At 38.2% G+C, this 23,114-nt stretch overlaps 1 protein-coding gene across 1 annotated transcript in view; it reads right to left on the bottom strand.

The window, feature by feature from the left end:
* Window positions 1-23,114, bottom strand: part of dph6 (diphthamine biosynthesis 6) — a 69,878-nt gene that overhangs the window by 2,915 nt on the left and 43,849 nt on the right. The window contains exons 13-14 of the mRNA XM_032548170.1: window positions 12,292-12,540; window positions 5,024-5,411 (exon numbers count right to left, since the gene is read on the bottom strand). Of these exons, the coding sequence (XP_032404061.1) occupies window positions 5,024-5,411; window positions 12,292-12,540 (637 nt within the window). The remainder of the gene's footprint in view (window positions 1-5,023; window positions 5,412-12,291; window positions 12,541-23,114) is intronic.

Below are 23,114 nucleotides of genomic sequence, written 5' to 3'. Positions count from 1 at the left end.
TGGGCCTTTTTGGAAGGTATAAAAAGCCTAAATATGTGTTATCAGAGCGCCAGGGGAAGTGGGGTCCTCTTTATAAAGTTGGCTGACAACCGAGCAGGCCGCAGAGATCACAGACTGAGGATGGTTTTATTAGGAGAAGAAACAAACCCTTCATCACACCTTGCACACTAAGCCTGTTTAATGTCTGAATGTTTTAATCTTTGTACTACCGGATGGGAAATAATTGCTCTCTCTTTGAGGTACTTTCAGTGACTGTACTCACCGGCAGGTCCGTGTTTATAAAAGGGAGACAACGAGAGGGGTGAAGGTGACATGAATGGCCATGCAATTTTGTGTTATTGTTTCCTTTTTTAAAATCTTTATTAGTGAAATTAGAGGAACGGCAGCTCTCTTTTTTAAACCTCTCACAATGATGTGCTTGAATTACACTCAAATGTACTCTATGTGCTCTTTTACTAACGGGTATGGTTAGGAGCCAGAGGTTATAATTGTGATATACTGATTTCTGGACAGGTCATATAATCCACTGAACTAAATTCTAATTAGCAGGTTTAGGCTTATAGCAGTACGGGCCAAAGAGAAAAAAAAAAAGAAGAAAAGACTGCTCTGGGAGTGTGGTGCACTGATTGAAACACTTGAAAATGTATAACCTTCCTTAAAGCAGTATGTTGTTAAAATAAAATATTTCAAATTAATGTAAGCATAAACATGCAAGGAACAGCTTGTCTTTGTTCTTTATTATTTTATCTTTTCTAATCAGTCTGAAACCAACATTTACATATATTATCCATTGATTTCTACTGATGTTTTCTGTACTAATATTGTTTGGGACTAACAATGTAACCATTTTGTATGGATAGTCTGCACAAAAATAAGAGGTTTGAAGGGTTTAGGTTATCCATTATGTATTAATGGCTAGCCAGTAAAAACAAAAGTTTTTGTTTAAAAATCAAAGATCTGAAAAGTGTGGTATACATTTGTATTTAGCTCCCGTGAGTGAATAATTCACAGAACCACTTTTCACTATAATCTCATCTGCAAATTTTCTTTCATTTAAACGTATGCTTCTAGGACGCTGGCTGTAAGCTTAGTGTCATTGTCCAACAAGTATGAGTCTCCAGGCTTGAGTCTCTTGCAGCCGTTAACTGGCTTTTGTTCAGGGTTGTCCAGTATTTTACTAGTGAGAGTTTTTCTATTAACTCTGACCAGTCTCCCGGTCCAACCTGAAGAAAAACTTCCCTCCCAGCATGACCTAGCCACCACCATGTTTTACTGTGGGGATGGTGTGTTCAGGATGACGTGCAAACGCAGTTGTTCGCCACATATAGGGCTTTATATGTAGGTGTAAAAGTTCAGTTTTGGTCTCATTTGACCAGATTACCTTCTTCCATATTTGCTGCGTCTCCTACAAAGCTCGTGGCAAAGTCAAAACAAGATTTTTATGACTTTCTTTCAATGAAGGTTTCATTCATACCACTTTTCAATAAAAGCCAGATTCGCTTAATGTAGGACTAATAAATATCCTGTCAACACATGCTTCCACCTAGGCTGTCGACCTAAGTAGCTCCTCCAGAGTTACTGGTATTGCTTTATAACTTGACTCTCCTTGCGGTCTCTCCAGTTGTTTATGCTTTACATATCTATGTATGCTCTTCTGACCATTCTCTAAAAACCTCTGAGGCCTTCATACTGACTGACATTTCACTTTTCACCTTATGTTTCTCTATCACATAAACTCCCAATAAGATACACTGTAGTTTTGCAAGGAAATGTAGTTATTAAATCTTTTAGAACACAAAATAATTTTGTATTTCTCATCTATGTATAAACTTCTATAATAATCACAAGGTATTATTTTGATCACTTATTCAAAAAAAATGCTGAAGACTTTATTAAGCTGTGGGGTCATATCTGGGGAAAAAAAACCTTTCTATCGTAAATAACAAGTTGAGACAAGATGTTTAAAGGTTTCATTTGAGCCATATGCCACGTCTATCAACTGTGAATCCTACAGCGAGCAAAACAAGGCGGGGTTGTGCAGTCACATTTCGCTCCGCTGTACGTCCCTGCACCGACAGCGACAATAGTAAGGCAGTGACTGCTGGCGCCAGAGGTGTTACTTTTCCCCCTTTGACTTTTTGGATTTATCACCCAATGAGCATCAGCTTTGACCCATAAAGATGCCAGCGGGTAAGCTCGCAGGGTCTGGCTGTGTAAGCATCAGAAGGTAACCGATTTCATCTCAGCAATGAGTCAATAAATGGTTTTAGGGGAGCTTTCTGTGCAGTCCATAATCCAAACATACATGTGAAGGATTAGGTTATGGCTGTTAAAAAAAAAAAAAAACTGATTTAAAGCTAAGCCCCACTTTTATTGCAGTATAATGTATAAATATGGGTTTAAAAAGGAAACATTGTAATAATATGTTTGCTGAATATCTCCTGTTGTGAATGTCTGAGGAAAAAGATTGACAAGCATCATAAATGCTCAGAAGCAGGAATATAATTAGTCAACAACATAAATAGCACCGACTCACTGTCATGCATTTAAAGACACATTCTGAGCACCCTGACCTTCTTCTATTCACTATGGGTTACCATAATTCAACGTTGTGAGAATGAAAAATTATGTCAAAGTTAAAAATGACTGAAAGGCATCTGGTTTGGCAAAGATTCAGAAATGCTAATTGACTGCTTTGGTGACGGTCTGACAGCTGAGCTCATGTGATCGATGTGTTCATCGCCCTTTCCTCTCACAGAGAACATCTTTCAGGATAAAACAAACACCGCTCTGCGTTTTGCCTCGACGAGATCCTAGAATCCTGGGAGCCGGAGACGGCGGCGTATAAAAGTGTAATGATGACAAAAGACTCTGCCAGCTGCCTGGGTTACTGTACACACTGAAGACACAACAAATGGCTTACAATAATTAAACACAGGAAGAAGAGGAGATCCTCTGGGGAGACTGTTTCCTTGAATACTTTATGATGGCTTAACTAATGTTGGCTCAAACTTTTTCTGAAAACAGAACACAGAGCAAGAGAAGCTGTCACGTCGCCTCCATTAAAAGAGTGTTATGGAGCTCAACTTGCAAAACCAGAACATGTCACGAGTGTTATATTTAACAGGAAGTCTTCTAGGGGATTAGTCCTCTCTGTAAGTGAAAGCATTAGATCACTTTAAATCTGGCATGTACAACAATCATAGATAATAAATCACCAACAGGTGAAGAAAATAATGATGTTGCAATTTAAAGCTCAACTGGAACCCCTTCTGTCCTTGTATTCATACACATGTTTGTATTTAACTAAGTACAAAACTGTTTGTGGTTTAGAATGTCACAGTGCCCATCCAACAGATGGAAGTGTAACTTGCTGATGTGACCCAAAATCTGTAGGGATGTGTTTAAGAAACTAGATCTATATACAACCTATTATCAAAAGTGAATTCAGGTTTTCCAAACACTTTCATGAGTGTTTGAAGTTATGCACCTCATCATGCTGCAAATACTTATAAACAATGGGTTGCAAGTGGAACAGCTGCTGCACCATTTTTAAAAGTTGAGGTGCAAACTTATATTTCTGGTCCTCCGTTTTTGACCCAAGGAAATCCGATCACTCCCTGTGGTTCTAGTTTACAAAGTCTCTGTCAACTTTCATTGTACTTTTTAAACCTCCAACCAAAACATAAAGATTACAAGTGCTAAATTACAGCCCCACCCTAGTTCCCTTCAACTAGGTGGGACTTGATCCAACTCTGCATAAAACTTGCTTTGTTTCAAGGTGATCTCTTCAATCAAACAGTTTACAGCAATAAATAGGGATCTAAAATTAATCAAATCTCATTCAGCCTTTACAGTGTTATAACACACATTGGAGGTTTAGGGTGACTCAGATAACTGAATTGTAACCAATAAGCAATTGTGCCACCTCCAGCAGAAACATGTGAACAGTACAAGTTGTTTAAGGACATGAATGAGCAAATCTGGAGATTAGAAACTTGACTAGTTTGCACAGAGTCAATCCAATACAACAAAATGGGATGAATTAGGATGGAGAATTTGGGCCAAGCTTTTTTGTCCAACATCAGTGTCTGACCTCACAAATATTCTCCTGGAAGAATGATCAAAAAGTTTACATAAACACACTCCTAAATCTTAACAGAGAATTCACCAGAAAAAGGCATACCACTGTAAAAACCTTTGTGTAATAGAATGTGATAGAAATTAATTTATGTGCATGAAATCAAAACATTTATGGCAATATATTGTTATTATTGTATATATTTCAATTGTTATTTTTTTTTCCTTATTTAAAATTAAACTCTTAAACTTTATTGAACTTTTATCTTGAATTCATGAAACAGTGGGTCTATGCCTATGCTGGTTGAGACCCACTGACCAAAGTTTAAGGCCCACACACAACAAAAATTCTGACAGCAAAAGGTCAACATAATGAATGGACCAGTGGCTTATATGAAGGCATGTTGAGGTTTTATAAGTTATGGTTTCAACATTTACTCCTCTTTAAAGTCTATTTTAATAAGAGTGCAAAGAAACATCTCATTCCGTTGAAGTTTTTCTCCTGACTGTATCGAGCATGTAGTCAAGAAGTGTTGCCCCTACTCCATCAAACAAAAAATAAATTGAAGAAATCTCATTATCCTACAGGCTTCAAACTGAGAAAATATATTATATATATTTTTGCACAAAATAGTTTCAAATTTATCGCCAGGCGATAAATTGATTTTACTGATTAATCAAATTTCCTTCACCAATGCACTTCTCAGGTTTCTATAGTTCCAAGTGATTTTTAAGCTTACAATTTTCTGTAATTGTTATTTTTTTTAAGGGAAAAAAGTGACGGAAAAATAAATAAATTAAAATCTGAGATTTTTATTTTATGCCATATTGCACCAGCATTAACTTTGGAAACATTGACATTGGGTGGTGGCCCTGTAGTTTCCCCACCATAACTGCACTTTTATGTTATGGCTGCGTGGTGGTAGTGTCGTTAGAGGCATACCTTGAACTATCTGCTGAATTGGTGAGGGGCTGCACTTGTAGAACACCCTTGCACACTGCGGTACCAGCTTGGCCTCTATCGCCTTTGTGGCCTTCATGAAAGCCGTGCCAAGTTCTTCTGTGATGCTTTTCACATCAGCAATTCCCAGGTCGCCCTCGCAGGCGACCATCGAAAGTGATAGCGAAGCGCTACTACGGTCAGCAGACAACATGGTGTGGCACTGTATGGATCCGCACACTGTCTTTGTTGTAACATGCTGGGAAGTTCTTCTGGAGGGATCGTCATTCACTGCAGTCACATGAAGCTCAACAGCTGCATCCTTGGGTAAAGCAGGTATCACAACGATCAGAAGTGGCGCAAGTTTGATCTCAGATTCCCACAGCAACTCCTGCAAGTAGACAGATGGTATTCAAATTAACCTCATGGGAAATTACATACTGTGTGTTTTACCGCAGACTATAATCAATCAAATGCAAGACCCTCCTGCTGAGACGCATGTTGCAGTTTCTGAACATAAGCACTAACCCATCAACTTTAATATAAAGCCCATCAGAAAAACACTGCCACACAGCACTAAGGCTTTTTTGCTTGACAGATTGACAGCCTATCAATTAACGTGAGACTGTGAAATGACCCTTGGTAATGATAGTGTGCAAACAATACAAAAAGAATCCAGCGTCTGCAACCACAAACAAAACGCAATTCTCTTCTTAGGTGCATTTGGCAAAATTACATATTCTCCGAGATGACTTCTCACCTTTTTGAGAAGCTCATTCACAACATGTTTCATCACACACATTTAGACGCTCAATTTTATCAATTGGGGGTGAAATATCTTTATTTTCTTTCTTCTCCTCTGGATGGAAGAGCCATTATCAAAAACAAAATGTCTTAGAGCAGTGTTACAACGTGGCCTTCTAATGATACTTGGCTGCGGCTTCATCTGCTAATGGGAGAGAAATGAGTGTTTTATGTAACCGTCATTCCAATCGGAGTCGATAGGGCAAAAACACTTAACCCCGTTTTCAATTTGCTGGATCAATTTTCATCCACTTACACCCTACTTCGTAAGTGCAGAATAATAACAGGTTACTTACATTTTATTTTGATACTCGCACGCACACACACAAAAAAATAAAGAAATCATTAACAAGACCAGATGATGGGCCCTTTGTCCCTTCACGAGACGGAGGCTCGTCATGACCCAATCTGCTGCCGAAGCAGCACTTAGCTTCAGATTAAACTTAAGCAAACCCTGGCAAAACTAAAAGAACAAAAACAGAAATCAGTGTGTTTTTAATGAGCATGTAAGAATGGGCTTGCTGAGGACTATCTGTACTTGGCTGTTTTTTGAAGAGAGCTCGTTTGTAGTGGAATCAAAGAAGCCCACAACAATAGCCATGTCAGCACCGACCGGTCTGCGTGTCAGGCAGAGTGACAGCACATATACGTGTCCAGCGCTTTGATAAATGTTATATTAGCACTTCTGGCACCGTCTAGGTATTCTCCTGGAGGGAACAGCTCCAGCACTTGTCAATAGTGATTGAACGTGGAACAGAGTGCAAAGTAGTGGGAGAAGTGACAGGACGGGGAGTTCTTGCTCAGCCAGGCTTAAAGGCCACCCTGCAGGCCTTGAGTGCCAGGGTACTATACCCGACCGGCAGCCTGTGAGGGGGATTTGAGGACTTCAGCATAGTGCTTCAGCCTCTGGCAGGATTTTATTGCCACAGCACAGTTGCTGACTTTTTATAAGAGCTGTCGGATAAGCTTACATCAGTTCTCGTTTCTTTCTTTCTTTTCTTTTTTTACCCCCCTACCTACTGCGATTCAACATGAGGTGGGAAGTTCACCCAACAGTTCTGTGAATCGAAATGTCCTAGGTGCATCTCAGTGAATCAGAATATCATCAAAAAGTTAGATTATTTGATACAAAAGTGCAACAATAAGATAACTACAATACTGCATAATAAAAAGATTTTAATACAGAAAACTCAGCTGACTACAAAGCTTGTTCTTACACTGTACAATATACACTCTCTAGTCGATCGGGGCTTATTTTGCAATCCAGTCTTTTCTGCCTTTTGTACAGGTAAGATCCTTCTGACATTGTCTCTAGTTCAGGAGTGACTTGACATAAGAAATGAATGTAGTCCATCTCCTGGATACATTTGTGTGTAGTGGTTATTAGAGAACTGACACCATTGATTCTCTCTCACTTCACGATTCTCTCAAGAATGTGGTTATCCATGGTTGTGAATATTTTTATACTACAGTTTTTCCTATCACATGACTTTCCATTTATATCAGGGGTCTCAAACTCCAGGCCTCGAGGGCCGCAGTCCTGCAGTTTTTAGATGTGTCACAGGTACAAAACACTGGATTGAAATGACTTAATGACCTCCTCCTTGTGTAGCTCAGTTTTCCAGAGCCTTAATGACCTAATTATTCTGTTCAGGTGTGGTGCAGCAGAGGCACATCTAAAAGTTGCAGGACTGCGGCCCTCGAGGACTGGAGTTTGAGACCCCTGATTTATATGTTTTGCTACAGCACCCTGAAGGGTCAGTTAGTTTGTGAAGGGTGTTGATGACTGTCTGGTGGGAAACTGTCACACCATCAATCTGTCCCGTGATTGTGTAGGCCATTATATAATATTTCTGAATTAAATAAAAAGTTTTAATGGTCCTATGTAATAAAGGAATTTTCTGAAAAACTAAATTTTAGGTTTTTATTTGCTATAAGCTGTTATCACAAACATTAAAAGAAAAAAAAACTTTTTGAACTACATCACTATGTGTGATAAATCAATAAGAGTTTAAATGTTTGAAGGGATGATTTTCAGAATTAATAGCATACACCTTATGTGCATTTCCGTGTGCGCCCATGGATCGGTGTACACAGTTCTGTTACTCTATGTATCAAAGTTTATGAAAAAGAAAAAAAAAACAAAAACTTTCATTCCTACCCGATTGGACATCATTAATTAAATAATCTGACAAAACGCAGAGTTTGATATATGATGGAGCCTGAGTGCTGGAGAGGCAAGTTGCGAGGGCTGGAAGGTGGCAAGGGTGTGCGCCGGGGTGTGCGTGTGTGTGTGTGCATTCAAAGAGCTCTGTTCTACTCCTCGCCAGCCACTTAACACAATCCATCTCATTACTTCATGCCACTTCAGTTCCAGGGCATGCACCATTCCCCCTGTGCTCTGCCTCACTCTGTAGGTAGCAAGGTAAAAGCACATACAGTCTGAATCTGCCCCATCAGCTCCCTACCCTGATGGGGCGTGACCTGCTTCTCTTTATGTTTGTTTTCCTTTTCCTCGCGCCCCCACCTCCCACCTACCCAATCCTTCCCTCCAACTTGTGCCCATGTGCCTGGAGCGTGTGGTGGGTTGGAGGGCCGATAGGCATGAAAGCCGAACGGTAAACACGGTAATAAGGAAGTGGTGTAAAGGAGGGGAACAGCAGGGAGCTGATGGGGCTGCACAGCTTAGCCAGTTCCCCTACATTTCCTGCCCAGCAGGATGCCTTCAGCATGTGCTTCTTATGTCTCAGCACTTACTGTAGTGCTGTCAGTCTGCTATAATACAACCCCCCTTCCTCCCCAATTCACTCTTTTATTCACTGGCTTTTCTCAGATTCCACTCTGAGGCTTGTTAGATTGTTTGTGTAAATGAAACACACAGATGCCAGTGGGGTGTAAAAGAGCTTATAATTATGTGGCCATTTTTATATTGCAGAAATAACTAGTGTTGCTGTCTATTCAGAAAAGAAACTTCATACTTAATTTTAGCGCAAACCCATAAAGAAAAGGTGATTTGTTTTGCAATGAAAGAATGTGGTATTTTTAACACCTGATTTAGACCTTCAAAAAGGGATGGAGGTAAAACATTTATTGGCTTTTACATACATGCATATCCCCTGTTTCATCAAACATTCTTGCATGCATGCTGACAAACAGGCTCTTTGTGGTTTAATGCAGCGTAAATACAATTTCACACATGTAGCGACTCCAGTATGCTCCCAATTAACCCTGCAAGCTTCTTCATCCACCTGATTAGAGAAATTATCAACGCACAACAACTATGGAACCCTGTGGCTTCAAAGACAAGCCAGGCATTTCTGTTCTAAACATCATCCTCACAGAGACGCTGTCTGGAATATGTTTGCTTTCTGATATTCTAAGTAAGTGTTACATGCACAGGCCATAGTTTTTTCAATTTCTCAATGATCCAAATAACTTGATGCATTGCCAGTTCCTCTCAAAAGTTTAAATATACTAGCCATGAACATGAATGTCAAATTAATTTTGTATTTGGAGTTATTTATTTGAATAATTCTTCTTTTTACGGTACAATAATTAGAAAATAATAATGTTTAATGCATTTCATAAAGAAAATGAGGCGTGAGAGTTTCAATTATTTGTGGGTTTTGTCTAATTGTGAATATTTTACAAAGAAGTTCATATTTTGTAATATTTGACTACTGACATATCCTGGTTGAATATTTGACCACTTTTCTTAGTTCAGATTAACTGTGATGAATCAATTCTGGTGATACTGATTTGGCTTTCATTTATTTATTTTGATTTATAATTTTTTTTAATTAAACCTTTTATTAACCAGATAAAAACCTCTTTCACAATGGTGACCTTGCCAAGACAGCCAGCAGCACACATCATGTAGACAAAACAAGTAGACAAAAATAACAAAAATATACATAAGAAATATATAAAATGCAAACAATTTGATAATAAGGTGTAGTTGTTTTAAGTAATTTTTTAAGCACAGCTCACAAATTTTCATCGGGATTGTGGTGGGATTATGGGAAGACCATTCTAGAAATATTTTTTTTTCTACTTTATCTATTCCAAAACCAGGGTTGATGTTATTGGGATCACTGGAATTCACTGGAACATTTCCACATTTAGACCATCTTGCTGATGGGGAAAAATTAGAAAAATTTGGAGGTAATCTCCCAGTCTCATTATTCCACAGTTCCATCAAAATTATGCTACCAGGTAGTTTTTCTTAGGTTTGAAAACATCAAACTGATTATAGTTTTCGGTTTATAACCAGCTTGTGCCTTGGTGCTCTTTAAATTTTTCCTGACATTAAAACCGCCGTCTTTCTATTTGAGTGTGACAGTTTGAGTAAGATGGTTAAAACTTAAACACAATTAATTGTTCCAGTAGGAGAATGATCCTAACTTGTATAACAGGATTGATTTTGGAGTTGATAAAGCAGGCTAATGATACCCTTTTGGAATTGCTTGACCTAAACACAATAAAAAATTTAAGGAATAACTAATGCCTAAAGCTGGAACAAAGCTTTGTGAAAAGCTGCCATGAAACAGCGGCTGCTCTCACATTTGATGTGCTCTTGAACAAGACGATGGGCAAAAGTTTTAGACCCAAGAAGAAGGAAAAAAAAGTCCTAACTTGTTCAGAAGCTTGATTACAGGTTAGACTTCGAGCTGTCAATTAGAACTACTTCCTCAGACATGGTCTCTTGGTAGCAATCCAGGGTCATTTAAATAAATATTTTAAACTGTTGTGACAGACTGCAGGGAAGCCCAACAGACGGGAATTGTTGCCATTATATTTGGCCTCTGGCATGAACATGAATTGCCAAAGCTTAATCTGAGTTCTTTTTTTTTAATAGAATAAGTCAGACAGTATTCACACCCATTGACCTCTTACCCCACTTTATCACATACCATCCACAAACTGCAGTATTCAAGCCCCAATAAGTCTTATTTTAAGTGTACCACAAGCCATGCATGGAACACAAAAAGCATATGGAAAAAGGAACTTTGGTCTGATGAGACCAAACTGTTCAGACTACGTGCAAAACATTTTGCAGCACAAAACTGACACTGGATGAAAAAGTTGAATAGATGTTCAACTTTTAGCAGGACAAAAACCTCATTGCGTGAGTCAGAATGACATGATCTAAATGAAGCAATATCCATGTGTTTGAATGGTCCAATCAAGATCTAGACCTAAATACAATAGAGAATCTGTGGTTGGACTTGCTGTACAAAGACACCGTCCGTCTAATCTCACAGAGCTTTAGTTGTTACTCAGCTCTACTCAAAAACTGCAGAGAGTCTACATGTGTAAATCTCAAAGAGACATTTCTTATTTTTATTTGTTTAAAAAAAATAAATTTTCTTCCACTTCAAAATTATGTACTAGTTTCTATTGGTCTATATCATCCAGAAGCTCTGCAAAATACACTCAAATTTAGTTTGAAATGTGAAAACATTATGAAACAGTTCAAGAAGTATGAATATTTTTGCATTTATATGTTAAATCTGATCTGCACCAACGAGGCTTTCGATATTTTATTTTTTTTATGCAACTGTAATTTGCAGTGTGGCAAAATATGTCAAATCTCCTAACCATACCAGTAAATGAAGCGCACACATGTTTTGAAACGTAGAAATTTCCATCAAACATGTCAAAGCTGTGTGAATATGATTACTAACTTTAAATATGATTACAGTTTTACATATAGTTTAACTTGATTATGTGCTAAGAAGTGACATAAAGTTGACATTCTCCCCCTAGTCTTCAGCAGTATTCTGCGCTGCAACAAACCACATGTTGGAGGTGGGCTCCTGCATCTCTCCCAGAGGTCCTATTCCCATGGTTAGACAGATTATTGTGGGAGGAGAATGGCTGCCAAGGGAGACTGAAGCCCCTATTAGAAGTACGGAGCAAGGGTTGTAAGCCAGCGCGGGAGAACGGAGCAAAGGGTGGAGGGTGGTGGCAGAGGAGACGAGCAAGGAGGAGGGGGGATAAGCTGCTCTGAGACTTGAACGCTGCTCCAAAATGGTGTGTGGGGGCAAAGGATTAGCAGGGCTCTGAGGAAGACATCTGCTTCTGTGCCAAGCTCTGCATTATCAAAGACACCAGTGTTTCCCACATCATCAACTTTTCATGAGCGCACTCACTGGTAAATATCAGTAGCAATGGCTTGGGTCTCGCGGGAGCAGAGAGGGGCGTCAAACATGCCCCCGCTATAAAACACAAATCTGAAAGGCGTCTCTGAAAAACTTGGTTTTCACAGCAAGTTTATCTTCTTTTATTTATTATTTGATGAATGGTTTTATTTATCTTTTAATCTATTAAACATGAACTCATCCTATATGAGTGTATAGTATGATCAATATTTCCTCTGCATCTATAATAAAACAGTCGTTTATCCCCTGCTTAGCCACAGTTGTACATTTGATGGTGAAAACCTTCTATTGGCAGCGACTGACCTTCTCTTCCTCTGTAGCCTTCAGCATGCTCTCCCACACAGCTCTGATGGTTGCAATGTCTCGGTGTCTGGTGATGTAGCAGTGGGCCTGGACAACGTGGACCAGAGTCAAGTTGGGGATCACAGCTTCCAGTACCTTCTTCACGTGGCTGAAGGACAGCTGAGCTTCTACGGAGGTGGCAGCTTTCACCAAAGACATGGTGCAGGGGACCAAAGGAATTTGTCCTGCACAGAACACCAACTCATCCACCTGGACAAGAAAAATTAAAAGAAGTGGAACAGCTGACACTGAACTCATACAACTGAGTTGAGATAAACAAATTCTTAGAGACACGATGAAAAATCAGCTTATGACTGGAATCAAAGGGTTTGTCAGTTGGATCTATTTATTGCTTCGTTTTTATTGGAACAAATGAAATAAAGGCTTTACACTTTATATTTTAAGCCTAAACCAATTGACAGTGGCCAATTTTAAATTCAAATACAAAACATAATTGATAATATATCAAAGGAAGAAGGCTGAATATTTTGAACATTGTTAATTAAAGTTCTTAAAGCAAAGTTGAAATCCTCTAATGCGCAGATTTTTAACTCTTTCATAACCTGGAGGAAAATCGGAAAATCAACCCCAAAACCTGGATCAAAACAATTTAAGATTGTTTGGAAAATGATAAAAATTGTTAATTCAACAATCACTGGTTGGAGTATGATAACATTGCTAATGGGCCAATATAAATAAAAACATGAAAAGTTATCTTTTGTGTTAACTACTGAGGTAAATATTTGATATTTTCAGAAGAAATTCAATTCAAGTAAAAGATTCAAACTTCTTTCCTCTGCTTGAACAAGTAAGATGTCAGAGTAGTATTCCTTTTTTTCTAATTAACATACAATTTAACCTGGAAACTAAAAAAACAGTCTTTGTTTTAGAAAACAAAAATACACCATTCACAGATGTGGCATAATCGAATTAACATTAATTATAAACCTATGTTTCATTAGCAGTACATTAATTATCAGGTTCCTTCTCTCATTTGTCAGCATCTTATCACCAGCAACTCATATTTCACAAGTCTAATACAAGCAAGTATTCTGTTAGATGCTTGCCAATATACCTTAGTGGTGCCGCTGTTATTCATAAGCATAATTAACCATGTGATAATAAGCTCAATTCTCCATTAAATGCCTCTGTTAGAATTAAGCTCCCTGAATAATGGAAGCTGAAAAAATCTATCTGCTTAATGCAGACAGACGAGTCGGCATAAGGGGAGGTCAGGTCTTTAGAGACACAGTAGATAGGCAGCATTTGAGGTTGGACAGCGTTACAGCTGGACACTAGGTACTGGACAATGCAAATGGATGCTATAGGTATGCTAAGAGTTGCAGAGACTGCCAAGCACATGTAAATCTCTATCAGGGATAAACTGATACATGAACAAGGCTATTTACTGTTACCTTCCTCTGCTTGAACAAGTAAGATGTCAGACCCCACCAAGGAGCTTAGACTTTTAAGTGGTATTAGCAGGGTTAGCATATATAAAAATACTTTTAAAATTAGGGCATGGATTGATTAAAAGTTTGGACAAATAAAAAGGAAGTTTTTCTTTGTTTTAATCTTTTTCTTTCTTTATTTTGTCACACTAGTGGCCTTTATTTGACAGATAAAAGACAAAAAAGTAAATCCAAAGCGATTTAACAAACAATAAGATACTTAATCTATGTCTGTTAAGCAACTGACTGCAAGCCAGTTACCAAGGTTAATAGCAAAAATGATAAGCCAACTAATATCAGCTTGTGATACTCCTGTTATTCCAGAACTTGGAATTTTATCTTATCACCAACATGAGTTTGTAGTAAAAGTCCAAAGCTTGTATATCTTGTATTTTGTATTCTTGTATTCAAATAAACTCTTAGCATACCTATAGCACGCCACTCTGTTGTCATGTTTGGTTGCAAAATCATCAGTATCACCCTTCTTCTGTAATGTCAATAAGCAGATCAACATCCATCCCACATATTAGTATTAAAAAGATAATTTTTGTCAAGAAGACTAAACAGCATCAAGACATTTCCAGACGGTGGCATTACAGACACAACATCATCATCCATTTATGGAGCCGTGCTTCCTTTTACTTCAGAAAACAGTGTTGTACAATTACTTACAATGTTAAAGGCAATTATTTAATACTTTCAAGATGCTCTGATTTATCACTCTGAAATATAGTGACACGAGTTGTTTTTTGCATTTTTTTCCTTATAAAATACTTACAGAACAAGATGTTAGCAACACAAGTGTTTTGCTAAAGAGCAGACACTGTCATTGGTATTTCCATAATTGAATGGGTTAACCATTATCCTCAGCTCTTGGGTTCACTTGTCAGCTTTGATGAAGCTTTAGTTTCCATCTCTGCTGCTGCAAATTACTGGGACAGTATATGAGACAGGAGATGGAGGGAAGCTGAATTAGAGAAGCACGTGTGAGTGAAAGGGAAGATAGGGCCCTCGCTGCTTTCAACCATTTGGATCAATCACCGGATCATTTACCTGCTAGCACGATCTGCCCAAGAGCCTGCATTACGGAGACTGCCTAACATAAAAGCCAGACTCCCACACATCAACAACAAATTGTCAATTGGCATTCCATTTATGAGCCATCAAATGCCATCATATCCACTCCAACAAAGAGGAGGTCCATCAGGTTGGACGTGTGGCTAGAGTCTTTTAACAACCTCTTCTATGAAAAACTGCTTGCTGCATTTTGAATTCATAAAGACCAACTATCATTTGTCAATTTGAATATCAAAAGGTGAAAGCATGGGGGCTCTTGACTGTTAAAGGTAGATTCCCATAGCGTCTACCGAGCAGGTGTGTGATAATCAATTATTAAGGATCCCACTCTGGTTACTCTTAGTGGGAGGTGGAATTGGGGATCTTGGGTTTTGCCGTTTCCATGCAGGTCGTGGATGGGGGGAAGAGACCGCGGAAGGGAAGAGCGAATACTATTTACATAAAATTAACAGTTCAAAAGAATGAGTTCACACACCAATCAAACTTGTTAATTGACTGTCAATGGTGTGTCCCTGAATATACAACACAACTACATTATTCATCTGAGGCCTTGACAGCGAAGACAGTCCAATTTGCATGGCCGTTCTAAATGTGATCAACAACCACAATGCCACATGCATTTTTAATAGGCCAGAGATGGGAACCTTTAATATTCATAAGGGTCAAATAATTGCATATGACATTAACTTTCTTTTAACAAGGTAAGTATTTTTCAAATGGTGGCCTTAGCTCTCCAAATAGCCCTGAGAGAAAAGGACTTTATGTGGGAGATAGGAAATGAATGCAATGTGTTCCTGTTGGGTTATATTTGTCATTTGGCTGATTGAAAGATAATTTCAGAATAGTATATTTTTTATCCACAATGTTTGAATAAAATGCAACAGAGCAGCAAAAATTTTTGAACAGCCATATTACTCTCCTTTACACTAAACAGGCTTACAGTTAAAACAATGTTCCCTTTTTATGATTTTTCAATGTGACCTGTGCTTTTACATTATAACTCATATTTCTTTACATCGTAGTTAAAAACTGCATTATTTTTCTAACAAACTTTGAAGTGAAAAAAGGTCAGTGCCTTAATGACATTTCTTCTATTCTTGAGGTGCAGACAGTAACATAATTAAATGCTCTCAAAAGGAACTTGCTGGTGTCTCATTTCAGATTGGTACGTCTGAGGTGTTACTAATTACAGTTTTTTTTTAATCAAAAGGATTCCTGGGTTGACCAGACAGTGCGAGACTATATTCATATTGGTGTTGGAGCCCTCTGGGTCCTCCCATCACACCGAGGACGCCTCAGAGTGTCATTACCAAAACTTTAGAATGGTGTAGATTAACTAGCCAGGCTTGGATAAAATGACCTGGTATTGACGAACAGTCAGGTTTTTTTCCCCCCCTGCCTAGTTCCAAGGACAGAGAGAGGTGGAAAATGGCTCCAACATTCCTATCAGATATGCTAATGGTCACATTTCTCCCCGTTGAGACCTTATACATAATTCAGCAAGGAAAATGTGTGTAAAACTATTTGGATTAATATGACTTTAAAAGGATTATTAATGCAAAGCAACACCTAAAATCAAAACTAATTTATTGTTTGTAATTAATCTATTTATTTTAATGTTACAAAATGTCTAGCAAATAAATACATTATAGACATAAGGGGAAAAAGTATCTTTAAAGGATCTATTATCTTTTCTGACGTGTGAGCATTATTTATATGTTATAAGATATAAAGCCTTTCACCAGATCTATATTACACTTTCACAATGCCTTGCAGTATTCATACCCCTTTCACATTTTCATATGTTGTCAAGTATTAAAGAGTAATCTTTAAGACTCAATGCTGGAGTTAAGTCTAGACTTAGGTCATCCTAAGACACAAATATGCTTTGATCAATACATTCCATTGCAGCTCTGGCTATATGTCTGCTCTCTTTGTCCCACTGGCAGTGAAGGTTTTTACTGGTCTGTTATAACGAGTTTTAATTCCATTTATCTTACCATCAGCTCTGACCAGCTTCCCTGCCTTGCTGAGGAAAAGCATTCCAACAGCATGATACTGCCACCACTTCATTGCAGATGGAGAGGTGCAGTTTTAGTAAGACAGCATTTTGCATGGTCAAAGTGTTCGATTTTGTTCACATCTGACTGGAGCTGTGCAGCCATGTGTCTGTAGGTCTGTAGCTGTGCTTTACATTTTCAGGTTCATTATTTAATCATGTTTTTAAACCAAACTGTTGTGCTTGTTGGTTTCCATCATGCACTTTCATGATGTGTAGGTCACAATGGATTTTATTTGGGGGTATCAGATTGAAGGAGCTTGAGAAAAAACAATCAATCAAACTGTACTGATTTTTAACCCCTGAAATCATCCTGTATCATTTTCCTACCATTTCACATTTATAACTACTTTGTATTGCTCTGTCATATAAAATCCCAATAAGATACAAAATTGTCAAAGTTTGAAAAAGTTCAAGAGGTGTGAATACATCATAATTAACATTTAAGGAATAAAATTACTTCCATTTTCAAGATGTCTTTCTAGATTCCGCAATTTCCTCCTTTTACCTGAATATTTCAGGCTTGACAAACAGCTCAAAACACCCCAAAATGTGAGGATCAAAAAACTGAGGCTGAAGTTTTGTTGCATGCATTTAAGTGCATATATTAGTTCCTTTTGGTAGGGATTTGAAAAGCAGTCACTGTTTAATCCTTATGCAGTGGATGGCAGTTTGTCAGGGATGTGTGCCGTGATTCCATCTTGAACCGGCTTCGAGTCTGTGGGGTTCTTTCAGCATTAGCAAATTCAAAGCAGATCACGTCTGGGACTGGGAAATGATAAGAAACGGGCTCTTGTTGTGCCGCGCCCTGAGGAAATCCTGCCTCCTCTGACACCTCATTTCTACAAATGCAAACCTTTCAGGAGAGGCACAACCTTTCTCTCTCCTACAGAACCTTTAACTTTGTACATTGGATTGGAAAGGAAAAAGATATTAGCCATTTTCTTATTATTCCTTCCTCTTTTTCCCCCGTTCTCTCTCGCTCCCTCTCTTCTTCTTGCTGTTCGTGCTCTAGTTTGAGTCTAACCCCTGTATGCTCATCTGTCACAAAACATTAGCGTTCTTTAAACGGTGACATAAATAGCCTTATAAAGTGCACAAGAAAAAGTCAAATATAAGACATTTCTCAGCTGATTTTTGCTTGTCTAAAATTGTACAAATGATCAGGAAACAAACCAGAAGCACACATTAATAAGTAAAAAAAAGGACAAAACTGGCAAATTTAGAAGTACATAAAAGTCAAGAGATTTAAGGAGCTGCAGTGGAGACAAAGTGTGGTCAGTGTGGGGGACAGAAGCTATTCCCTGCCCCCCCAAGTTTTTAAACCTTGCATGTTTTTTTTCTGCTTCCTATGTTTGGCCTCGACATGTCCACTCTGTAGACATTGAACTGTGCAGAGCTGTAACCCTGCACTGTCAGCTCTGGTCAACTTTATGCTGGTCAGAAGCTGCCATTCAGTACTATAGCCAAGGTCAGAGGGGAGCTGCCTACTGAATGCTCAGAGATGTGTCTGCAAGGAATACAGCATAAATAAACAGAAAAAAATAAATGTTCTGCTTCGATAGATAAAAAATAAAATAAAAGCAACTAGGTTTGAAACAATATTTGTTTCTGCATTTTGCTGCGCGCATATAACGTTTAGCAAACAGCAAAATGAAACTCGAACTACCCGAGGCGGACGTAATGAAATTGGCTTTTGCATTGCAGCACAGTGCCACAACAGAGTCGGGGCTGTGAACGTAGAGTGATGGAGGGGCATGCTTTTTCATCGGGTTAGGCAAAATGCCCCGCTGCCTTCAACTGTCCTGGCCGCACATTTTTTGACAAATTGGTTGTGAGGCTTTTACGACTGATGCACATATCGCAAAAATCAGTTCTGCCAAGCTTCCTCTATGACCTGCCCGTGGGACATGACAAGCCCCCTGCACGCATCGCTCTATCAAGCCGAATCTTTCCAGGACAATGCAAATTATGACAAATTCCATCATCCTGCATTATGCGCTTTCCCCCGCTAATCTCCCTAATTCGAGAGAATCGGGGAGGGTCTCTCGCTGTTTCAGCTGAGGGGCATGTTGTCTGACTGAATGATGCTGAAACTGCAACCCTCATCCCCCGTTCTGTCTCCCTTCCCAGCTGTGACCATCTCATCTCTTCTGTCTTTTCTGATTTTTCCCCCCTTTTTTGTGAGACTCTGTCTCTTTGCCTGACCAGTAGGAAAAAATGTCAATTTGATCTGGACACAAATAAATAATCTCAAACAAAATCAGAGAAGTAAAGCCATAACAGCCTGATTAAAGAATGTTCAAAAGCTAAATTACATGTGAGGGACAAAATGAGAATCTGGAAAATGTAAATCCAAAGTTGATAAAAAAATATTTAGCTATTCATCTAATAAATTAGTTTGTTCTGGCCTGCATTTAAAATAAATTAAGACATAAACAAACACACTCTCTAACCTTGTCCCAGTGTCCTTTTGTCACACAATTTTAGTGGACAAAGTGTTTAGTCCAAACCTCACTAGGAAAAGATAAACAGCCTAAAAACATAATCAATAATGCAAAGAGTGACAACAATACAGTACATACAGTGTCAGTAGAGACATGCATTTCCTTTTCTGATCAACAGATGGCAGTATGACTACATTAAAAAGCTGCACAGAATACAGCGTAAACATAGGAGAGGCTGACCAGAGAGCATCAACAATCCCTTTGGATTCACTTCCATTATTTTATTGTTTTGTTTGTTTTTTGGAGGGAAAATCCTAAACTACATAAATATATAACATTCTAAAAAGAAATGAGACATTAGAAAGTCCACTGGAAATCATATCAAAAATGTAATGACCAAAAAATGCCTTGGTGATTCCGGTAAAATAAATATACAGTATATGTGTTTTTCTTTTTTTTTGTAAATCCATACAGAAAAAAACATTGGCAGGGATGAAATCAGTAAATAACATATATTTTGAAAAAAAAAACAACAACAAATAAGTAAAGAAAGATAAGACTTAAAACAATAATTTATAAATTTAATTTGTACATTTTTCTTGTAATACATAATTTATAATACAATAAAATCTAACAATATTCCAACAACAGCAAAGTGATATAGTAGTGTTCCTATAATGCACTGAATCCCATATGAAAAATACAGCAAATATTAACATTTGCCTCAGTGCATCAGATTCAGCTCAATAAATTTTGACATGTAGTAAATATTGTCTAGTCCATTACAGGAGAATGAGCCCTTGCCCTTAACATCTCTACTTCATAACATTACAGGCTACACTAAACTTCCTGTTTATTACAAATGTATAGCATGAATGATAAATTTATGTTAAAAGTGAATGCGCTGGTATATTGGGAGGAAAAAAAATAGCAGGCAGCAAATCATTCATCTGCAGCATCTTTTTTTTTTACCGCAGCAAGGCATGCTTTGATGACAACAGCATTTGAAACGTGAATAACCCAGGTTAAAATTTAATACTCTGAAGAACCGCTTTACATGGAATTCATTGTGAAGCGAGAGGCTCAATGAAACATCAACACTTACGTTCTCCTGAATCATCTGTAGTCGAGATAAAAATATATTTATATACATTAATTTATGAAGGTGGCAATTTGATACTGTAATTTTTGGTAGTAATACGTTGGAGCAAAATGCTAATGGTTAAAATTTATAACTCGAGGAATTTGTCGAAGTGTTGATGTAATTACAGGAGTTATCCATAAAAGCACTTGTGACTGTGAAAGAGGCAATGAATTCACCAGCAATAGGAAACATTCTTTAGTTTAAAGTAATGACTGTATGCAGCTATAACCCTAGTTTTTCCTCATAACCATTTACCAAGTTTTATTTTTTCTTAAAAATTAACAGTACATTAATAAACTACTAAAAATAAAAACATTTGGCTGTTGTCTGTTTTTAGTTTCAGCTACGTTTTTTCAAGACAATAGAAATAAAACATTTCCATTGGTACCTCATATTAAACTCTATGTCTGCAAAATTATTTGTGTAGGGGTTGATATTGTTTTGTCTATATGTGACAAACATGTAGAAAGCTCTTGGAGATCGTCTTTATTTGTTTGTTACTGTGTAGGGGTGTGCGTGTGCATGCGTATGTGTGTAGGCAGGCCCTGTCAGCTATGCCCTCTCGTCACTGCAGGGGGAAGAAACACACCCGGGCAGCTCTGAATATAGTGGCTAGTTACCATAGTAATGGGATGGTCATACATCTCTCCATTCTGAGACATTGATGGGAGTGGACAGGACACGCTGCTATGCTTTTTATCTATGCATCTGGTATTCGGTTATTACATTGTACAAATAAAAAAAAAATAAAAAAAACACAGAGCCATCCCACCGCTCCTTTTACTGGATCCGAATCACAGGGTTGAAATGGGAAGTAAATAGTTGGGTAAGGGGTAATAATTCACAAACGGGACTACAAATAATTGATGTGTTTTGACGGAGTGTTTGCGATTGCAATTGTAATAGCGTGAGTGTCTTGGCAGATGTCTGCGGTGGTGGGATCTTTACATGATGCTTTTCAGATGCCTTCTTGATGTCTCTGAACCATTGCCCCCCTCCCCACAGCTCATCAGCAGTGACAAAGTGAGAAGCAAACAAGGATCTTCTCAAACACACGCTCTCGCACACACCAATGCGACATGCGCTCTCCTCAGATTAAAAAGCAGTGTCGATCATTTATCAAATGTAATTATATTCAAACACTGTAATTGATTGCATTAATCAAAATATAATTGAATGTTTTGGTGCAATCTCTTCCTGAATGAAGACAATAATCCCTTTTACACAAACTGTGGGTATTTATGAGAAGGTGATTATCAAAGTATCATAATCTTAAGTAAAAATATCTACATACATACATACACTTATCAGAAAAATGTAAAGACAAAAATGATTTATTTGCTTTTATTTAAGACAGGAAATAAATAATTATTTCTACTTTTGCAAAATATAGCATATTTATTATTAATTATGTTATTTCTAAAATTCTTATCTTGATGTTCTGCTCTTAATAAGGTAATATAACCTTTTAGGTTAAAAAATGTATCAATTAATTTCTCAATACGCTACTTTAATTGATGGGTGGCGCTGATTTAGTTTTGAAACCATGACTATCCATTCATTTTTTTTTTCCACAGGCAGAATTATTCCTAAAAGAAAAATGTCTTTCTTGCAAACAAGAGGAACATACCTTCATTCACTCAGCTGACAGGCAGCCCACAGCAACAGGTCGGGGGTAAAAATATTCCCCAAACACACAATTATGTCTACTTTTTAGTCAGCTGACTTGAAGTCCACAGTAATAGGTGAGGGAGGGGCAGAACTGGAAAAAAGTCTGGCAACCCTATCATTTTTTTTCTTATTTTTCTTCTTCCTGCTCGTATATAGTAAGTGTTACAAGAGAACATGTTTGTAAATTAATGATGAAATTTGTTAAATCGGGTGAACAAACTGATTGATTGATTGGTATCTCGCTGAAAATAGCTTAAACTGTTGGAACAATCAAGTGGTTTTAAAATCAAAACTTTTTAAGACCTTCAATACATCCATGCCAGTAATTGTCCCCGTGCACAATCCTTATGTAGGTGCCATCCAATTCCCACTTTCAAGAAGCCTACATGTCCACACATACACAGTGCGTATCTCATTGTTTTTGTCTGTCTTCTACGTGCAAAAGAGAAAGAGGCACGATAGCTATCCTGTCCCAACTTCCTATGGTCTGTTGACATGAACCAAGGCAGTCAGGCACCAATAATACATGAAGAGCTGTTCAAAGACAATTAGGATCAGTTGTCAAGGCCAGACCCATTAATGAGTCGGAGTGTGGCAGGGGCCGAGGCGGAGGCACAGCACAGGCGAACGCCGCAGCCTGAGAGCCGATGCACTCTGACAGATCCAGTCCTTCCCCTGTCCTCGCCTGGTACAAGCTGATACCAGCCTGCGCCCATGATGGAGCTGCAGCAATGGCAGGATATTGTACCAAAAACAACAAGGAAAAAAAAAAGGAGGTAATGTTTTCTGAAAATGATGACTGCCAAGCCGGGTCAGCCTTCATGCCGTCACAACAGGAGAGGAAAGAGAGAAGCGGGCTGGGAGGCTCAGAGGATATTGGTTGGAAGCAAAATAATTATCCTTGCTGCTGTCTACCACTTCACATAAAACTGCCC

The sequence above is a fragment of the Xiphophorus hellerii genome, chromosome 19, assembly GCF_003331165.1.
Source record: "Xiphophorus hellerii strain 12219 chromosome 19, Xiphophorus_hellerii-4.1, whole genome shotgun sequence".
NCBI lineage: Eukaryota > Metazoa > Chordata > Actinopteri > Cyprinodontiformes > Poeciliidae > Xiphophorus > Xiphophorus hellerii.
Note: the sequence above shows the minus strand (reverse complement) of the source record. Positions and strands in the feature narration are given on the sequence as shown.